General features: G+C 39.2%; 1 protein-coding gene across 1 annotated transcript; it reads right to left on the bottom strand.

Annotated features, from left to right (window-relative positions):
- Window positions 1-573: 573 nt before the first annotated feature.
- Window positions 574-1,895, bottom strand: LOC110919714 (putative nuclease HARBI1). The gene is made up of 2 exons (XM_022163976.1): window positions 1,724-1,895; window positions 574-1,655 (listed from the first exon to the last, which is right to left on the bottom strand). The coding sequence occupies exons 1-2, from the start codon at window positions 1,893-1,895 to the stop codon at window positions 574-576; spliced, it is 1,254 nt and encodes a 417-aa protein (XP_022019668.1).
- Between the last annotated feature and the right edge of the window lie 6,200 nt (window positions 1,896-8,095).

The following is an 8,095-nucleotide window of genomic DNA, read 5'->3' as shown; positions in this document are numbered from 1 at the left end:
GACTATTCATCGATGTTTAGAGACTAATAGTAGGAATATTTCATTTGAAAACGAACTATGTTCGGACATTGGTGATACGGCAATGTTATTATAGAGTGATTTGTTTTTAACTGAAAACCATCTACTATCGAATGTTGGTAATAAGACAACAATCTGATCAAGGCTAATTTGTTTTAAACGAAAGTTTGTCTTGACGATACTAAAGTAATTAAGATGTCATGTATATTAGACCTAAGACTAGTGGGTATGGAGAGGTCCATCCCCACGAGGATGGGCCGCCACCTAGGCGCCACATCACCGGCTCGTGGGGGATGGGCCTCCTTCACTTTTGAGGGGGGTGGAGGATGGGGCCCCACCTTAATATTTTATAATTTCCTAATTTTTTTTATTAACTTAATAAATACAACATAACACAACATAAATAAATTCATTTCATAACATAAAAAAATTACATTTCCTAAAAATAAAAATAAAAATAAAAACATTTCCGAAAAAAAAATTACATTTCCTAAAAATAAAAAATTACACTACTCGTCTTCGTCTTCGTCTCCGTCTCCGTCACCGTCCCGGATGTTAACGTTGTTCCAAATATGTTCTACCAAATCCTGTTGAAGGTTTGCATGCGTGAAGTCGTTGGTTAGCGAGAACGAGTTTAAATCCTGTTGTGGCGGATCTACCGGGACACCCGATAGATGCATTCTCATCATACTCACAAATCGCCCGACCTTCGTCTTCAATAATCATGTTATGGAGCAAAATGCAAGCGTACATACAAAGCCGCAACCTCTTCGGTGTGAACGCACGTGCCGGTTGTTGAAGGACGGCCCATTTTTTTTGTAAGACACCAAAAGCACGTTCGATGTCTTTTCTTACAGCTTCTTGAAGCTTGGCGAATTTTTTCCTTTTTTCGTCCTCGGGATATGGAATAGTCTTTACAATTGTAGACCAAGACGAATATATCCCGTCAGCAAGATAATACCCACGTCTATACTCAACCCTAGAAACTGTAAAACGGGTGTCCGGACCGGTTCCATTAACGACATCGGTAAAGATCGCCGATTGGTATAACACGTTGAGGTCATTGAGTGAACCAGGGAGACCAAAGAAAGAATGCCATATCCACAAATCTTGTGATGTCACGGCTTCAAGTATCACGGTTGGATGGCCGTGATCACCTCGCGTATATTGGTCGCGCCACGCAGTCGGGCAGTTATGCCACGCCCAATGCATACAATCAATACTACCAAGCATTCCCGGAAACCCGTGCCGTGCTTCCTGAGCTTGGTACAACTGCTGAACATCATACGAGTTTGGTTTACGCAAATATTTTTTGCTATACAGTTTCACCACATTATGGCAAAACCGATACAAGCATTCCCGCGTAGTTCTTGCCGACATTTGTAAGTAGTCGTCCAAAGCGTCGGCCACTGTCCCGTACGCCAGTTGGCGAATGGCCGCAGTACACTTTTGTAACGTGGTGAACCCTTCACAATTTGGAGCATCAGGTCGTTGCGTGAAAAACGGGTCTAGCCCCGCCAAATCATTAGCAATCTGTGTGAATAACCGGCGACTCATTCGGAACCTGCGTCTGAAAATCTTGTCATTGTAAAGTGGTTCATCCGAAAAATAATCGTTCACCAATTTCTCGTGCGCTCCTGTCGTAAAAAATATATAAATACGAGGAAATAAGGAATAAGGATAACAAAATTTTTTAATGATAAACCTTGGGGGCCTCTGTTAATCCGTATTCGTCTGGTAATAACGTTTTCAGACGAGACGTCTTCCTCTTCCTCTTCCTCTTCAATAAGAATCTGCCCCGCCCGTAGCACAGTGTTTGCGAAAAACATCTCCTCTTCGTCATCCGAAGACGAGGGCCACCAAGAATTAGATGGCATTGTGGATGAAAAGATAATTTTTTTATAAAAGTGGGGAGAAAATGGTATAAAAGTGAGAGGGTTTTGTTGGATCAGTTCTGTTTATACATGATGGAAAACATGAAAACATACCTGTCACCGCAGACAGTGCAATGGAGAATCCAGTGAGAGAAGACGACATGGAGTTCGACATCTTTGTCAAGGTGATCTGGTTCCTCCTTAGGGTGCTAACTGATGATGGGGACTTAGAAAACCGAAAAGGGTATCGGTTAGGAGAGGAGGTCGAAAATTATGATGTTATGGCTAATGGGGTGTGTGTAATTGTGTAACTGAGTAACACCTTAACCTCCACATAATTCTCCTTATATAAGCACCCAGGAGGAAACCTAATTAGTTAATAAGGGTAATATGGTCCATCAACAATTACCAACTAATTATTTAATAGGTTATAATATATTTTGATCTATATTATGTAAATGATTATAATGGCTATAGATTAAATATTATTACATAATATATTTAATCTTACATTCTCCCACTTAGCCGAGTAATCATTTACTATGAGTATTAGATAAGCCTGATCAGGAGTTAACACTCATTTTAGCCTTAAACAAGTACTATAGCAGAGAAATACAGCCGTTGAATCATTATGTGACTCAGGACCCCCATTAATCATACTATAGCCTTAATTTAAAACCTAATCATTATGATCAAAATACGCATAAGCCCTTTGTTTGATTTGTAACTTTATTTGTCTATATGCCATTATACCGGTTGAACATATTCTAAGAGACATACAAAATCAAACTGAGGAAATTTCATTAACATAAAACATAAGCTAGTACAATATGCTAAACAAGGTCTTTACTAAATCCCATATTCCGAACATGTTCTTCATAAACTTTAGGAGGGAGACCTTTAGTCATCGGATCCGCAAGCATATCCTTAGTACTAATATACTCGATACAAAGATTATTTTCCTCAACTCGTTCACGTACAAACAGATATTTTGTATCGAGATATAAACCAGCTCCAGTTGAACTGTTACTGTTCGAGAAACTAACGGCAGCTGAATTATCACAGTAAAGCTTCAATGGTCTAGAAATGGAATTAACAATTTTGAGTCCAGTGACCAGATTTCTAAGCAACATTCCATGACAGGTTGCGTTATAAACAGCAATGTACTCTGCCATCATTGTGGAAGTTGTGGTCAACTGTTGTTTATGACTCTTCCATGAGATAGGGCCGCCTGCTAACATAAAGATATAGCCTGAAGTGGATTTCTTGTCATCTTTGCATTTGGCAAAGTCAGAATCAGAATAGCCCACCACTTCTAAATGATCACTTCTTCTATAAGTCAGTTTATAGTCTTTCGTCCCTTGCAGATATCGAAGTACCTTCTTAGCTGCTTTCCAGTGATCTAAGCCAGGATTAGTCTGATAACGGCCTAGCATTCCAGCAATATAAGCGATATCTGGGCGAGTACAGACTTGAGCATACATCAAGCTCCCGACTACTGATGCATAAGGTATCTGGCTCATTTGCTCCTTCTCAACCTCTGTTGAGTATATGAACAGCTGCTTTTAACGCTTCAGTCCAGAGGAATAATGGTAAACTAGTGTTGGCTAACATACTGCGCACCATGTTCATAAGGGTACGGTTTCTTCTTTCAGCGACACCGTTCTGCTGAGGTGTACCAGGCATGGTGTATTGGTTCACAATCCCCTGGCCCTTACAAAACTCATAAAATGGACCAGGAGCTTGACCCACATCAGTATGTCTTCCATAATATTCACCGCCTCTATCTGATCTCACAACTTTAATCTGACGATCTAATTGCTTTTCAACTTCAGCCTTATAATCTTTAAAAGTTGTAAGAGATTCAGATTTCTCCTTAATAAGATACAAGTACATGTAACGAGAATAATCATCAATAAAAGTGATAAATGAAGTATGTCCTGTTATGCCAGCGATTTGGTAAGGACCACTAATGTCAGTGTGAATGAGTTCTAATAAATTAGATTTCCTAGTGGCACCTTTCTTATTCGCTAATGTCATTTTACCTTTAAGACATTTGACACATGTTCCAAAATCAGAGAAATCGAGAGGAGGTAAGACTTCATCCTTTACGAGACGATTTAATCGTTCTCTTGAAATGTGGCCTAAACGTTGATGCCACAACATGGATGAAGTCTCTAAGTCTCGTTTCTCTTCCATCTTTGTGAGTGATTCATTAATGTTATATGACAACAAAGATTTGGAAAAGTTATCTTCTAGTTCTAATCTATAGAGACCACCATCCAGAATACCAGTACCATAAAGAACAGAATCATGAAGGATAGAGAGTTTGCGATGACCATGGGAAACAATAAAACCGTCCATGTCTAACTTTGGTCCTGATACAAGGTTCCGAGTTACCTCAAGAACATATAAGGTATCATAAAGTTTAATACATAAACCAGTTTTCATAACTAATTGTAATGTTCCAATGGCCTTCACTTCTAATTCTCGATCATCCCCAACCTTAAGCGTTCTTTGGTTTCTTTCCAGCTTCCGGATTGAAAGGAATCCCTGAGTAGAATTGGTAACATGAACCATAGAACCAGAATCAAACCACCAAGAATTAGCAGGAACACTTAAATTATAGGACTCAAGTATCATAAAATAATCGTTACCTTTCTTAGCCAGCCACTCCTTAAAGTCAGGGCATTCCTTCTGTATGTGTCCTGTCTTTTTACAGAACTTGCAGCGGATACTGCCTAAGGAGTTCTTAGAGCTGGAAGGTGCACTTGTATTAGGATTAGGATTAGGCCTTTGGACTATTGAAGCATCCTTCCTCTGATAATTGTTCTTCCTTTTCTTAGGATTGGAGGTAGTGAAGTTTGCAACATCAGTATGGCGATCCATCCTCATACGCTCTTCCTCCTGTACGCACATGGCGACCAGCTCACTCATCGTCCATTTTTCCTTCTGAGTGTTGTAGTTGATCTTGAATGCTTTAAAGGACGAAGGAAGCGAAGTAATGATCAAATGAACAAGGAAACCATCACTGATTTCCATTTCCAGCCCCTTCAGCTTATTGGCCATGTCATTCATCATCATGATGTGCTCGCGAATGCCGCTCCTCCCATCATACTTAGTTGTCACCAGCTTAAGAATAAGGGTACTAGCGTGTGCTTTAGACGTCCCCTTGAACTGCGCCTCCACATAAGCCAAGTAGGTTTTAGCATCTTTAGAATCAGGAATAGCTCCCCTGATAGCATTGCTTATGGACTGCTTCATAAACATGAGACACATGCGGTTACACCTAGTCCACTTTTCATGAAGTATCTGCTCAGCAGCAGTACTCTAAGTGGTAAGGTCCGCTGGCTTATTCTCCCTTAGAGCATAATCAAAATCCAGCAGCCCAAGCGTAAGCATGAGAGCATCCTTCCATGCAGCAAAGTTATCACCAGTCAAAGATGGAATCCCCTGATTTGGTGCTGATAGTGGAAATAAGATGAGCAAGTTATGATACTAAGGAAAAAGTTCTAATGTGATCTAAGGGCACGTTAAACTAAGGCAGGCATAAATAATGACCATTTTTCATTATGAAGCTGTGGTATTGTCTATTACTATCATCAAAATAATAGACTTAGTTAAAAATTCTACTTAAACGAAGACAAAACAGCTTTGGCCAGAAGTGTAATCATTTAAGCATATGTGCAAAATGGTTGTAACAAATCAGCTTTGGCCAGAAATTGAGACAATCACTTCAGTTATGCACTTGTTAAGTATGCCATCTATGAAAGAATTAAATCAGCTTTGGCCAGATATTAAAACATTCATGCTTATGATGCACACTTAACATAGCTTTCGTAATACTTGAATGACAATTAGATGTATCAAGTCAGCTTTGGCCAGAAATGATACATCAGAAGCTCATTCAAGTTAAGCTATTTTGGTTTTGCAAAACATTATCTGATTCTGATTAATTAACTAAATAACTACAAAACCAATGATTTAATAGCAAACTACCCGTTAGTGCAAAAATTTTTAGTTCACATTTAAACAGCCTAAAATAATGAGGTTTCGAGTCAGGTCTTGACTGAGTTATGAGATCTCGAGTCAGTTATGAGGTCTCGAGTCGCAACCTTGTTGTCACGAGTCGGAACCATGGTCTCGACTACTATATCTTATGAGATCTCGAGTCATGATGAGGTCTCGAGTCGCAACCACGGTCTCGAGTCGCAACCTTATGGTCTCGAGTTATGACGTTATGGTCTCGAATCGCAACCTTATGGTCTCGAGTTATGACGTTATGGTCTCGAGTCGAGCAACCACGGTCTCGAGTCGCAACCTTATGGTCTCGAGTTATGACGTTATGGTCTCGAGTCGCAACCTTATGGTCTCGAGTTATGACGTTATGGTCTCGAGTCGAGACCTTTGTCTCGAGTTGTAGACCTTTGAGCCCTTATGATTTCAAGTCGAGACCTTATGGTCTCGAGTCGAGACCTTATGGTCTCGAGTCGAGACTGATGGTCTCTAGTCGTAATCTGATGATCTCGAAGCTTCCTGTACAGCTGTTTATTGTGATAACAAAACTGAAAATTCGAAATCTAAGGGATTATGAGATATTATTTCCTGTTTTAAGATGATCTAATTTTATCAAAATATTTCAAAAATTGTAATCTGTTTATCTTTTAACAGTTTTCGAAAAATCTTTAGAGGACAAAATCAGATCAAAACAGGAAAAACACTTAATAATCCGAATCATATTCCAAAACATAATAGAATTTTCGAATTTTCCTAAGAACATGATGAACCCTAAAATAAAACATAAATTCTGGAACCCGAAATCTGAATTTTTAAGGCTTTCTAAAACAGATTTCGGACATAATTTTAACTGTTTAGATTTCGAGATATTTAAAATAGTTCTTATCCTCGAAACAGAGATTTCGAGTGGTTTTATATGACTCGAAAACGGCTGTGATGTTCATAAGATTTTCAAAATTTCTGTTTTCATGATTTCAATCCCAGAATTATGGATATGAAAACAGAACTGACTAATCAACATATGCTCTGATACCACATGTTGGATCAGTTCTGTTTATACATGATGGAAAACATGAAAACATACATGTCACCGCAGACAGTGCAGTGGAGAATCCAGTGAGAGAAGACGACATGGAGTTCGACATCTTTGTCAAGGTGATCTGGTTCCTCCTTAGGGTGCTAACTGATGATGGGGACTTAGAAAACCGAAAAGGGTATCGGTTAGGAGAGGAGGTCGAAAATTATGATGTTATGGCTAATGGGGTGTGTGTAATTGTGTAACTAAGTAACACCTTAACCTCCACATAATTCTCCTTATATAAGCACCCAGGAGGAAACCTAATTAGTTAATAAGGGTAATATGGTCCATCAACAATTACCAACTAATTATTTAATAGGTTATAATATATTTTGATCTATATTATGTAAATGATTATAATGGCTATAGATTAAATATTATTACATAATATATTTAATCTTACAGGTTTTGGGTTGAAAGTGAGGAAAATATGGTGAAAATAGGTGTGTTTTATAGAAAAAAGGATTTTTTTTTTAAATTAATATAGCCGTTCAACGGCTACTTTTTGAATTAGTAGGCCCATCCTCCCCGTCTATGGGGAGTCGACTTTGCCGAGCCGAGCCCAGGGGGGCGGTGTGGGGGACCGGCGCCGGTCCTAACCGGGCCTCAGCCGACCCCCATACCCTTTAGTCTAATAAGTTATCCAATTCTGCTTTATCTTTTCAAATTCCAAGATATATCATGACAACTCTCAATCACCAAGATGTGCTCGACACATGAACTTTAGGCTCTAGCATGGGTCCTCGCTAACATCCAAGTACACGAGATCTTGGGGGATCTATGTATCACCAAATGGAGTCATCCACCAGATTAGAACAAAAAAAAACTCATTCATCATTTACACCACTTAAGACAAAAGCGATAAATAATTAGTGATATACCACATGGCTCAAGCATAAACAATTATCATCTCAACTTCTGATGTTAGGGAAGTCACGAGCTTGCTACACTTGTGTGCATACACGCCATATCATAAGAATGCAAGCCATAGCGTCTAGTACACATTTCAAAGCATGCCTCGATAGTAATCTCTGCGCTAAGTGGACTATACTGGGACCATAGGTGGTGACAAGTCACACAAACGCAAAGGTCGTGAAAGCCTTGCCAC

The sequence above is a fragment of the Helianthus annuus genome, chromosome 16 (genome assembly GCF_002127325.2).
Source record: "Helianthus annuus cultivar XRQ/B chromosome 16, HanXRQr2.0-SUNRISE, whole genome shotgun sequence".
In the NCBI taxonomy this organism is placed as follows: Eukaryota; Viridiplantae; Streptophyta; class Magnoliopsida; order Asterales; family Asteraceae; genus Helianthus; species Helianthus annuus.
This window is presented reverse-complemented; position numbering and strand designations above follow the sequence as displayed.

Excerpts from the sequence above, each read along its gene's own strand:
- LOC110919714 (XM_022163976.1), bottom strand. The coding sequence starts at position 1,895 with ATGCCATCTAATTCTTGGTGGCCCTCGTCTTCGGATGACGAAGAGGAG. Across the intron at positions 1,656-1,723 it reads GATTAACAGAGGCCCCCAAG|GAGCGCACGAGAAATTGGTG; the intron begins GTTTATCATTAA and ends TTTTTACGACAG.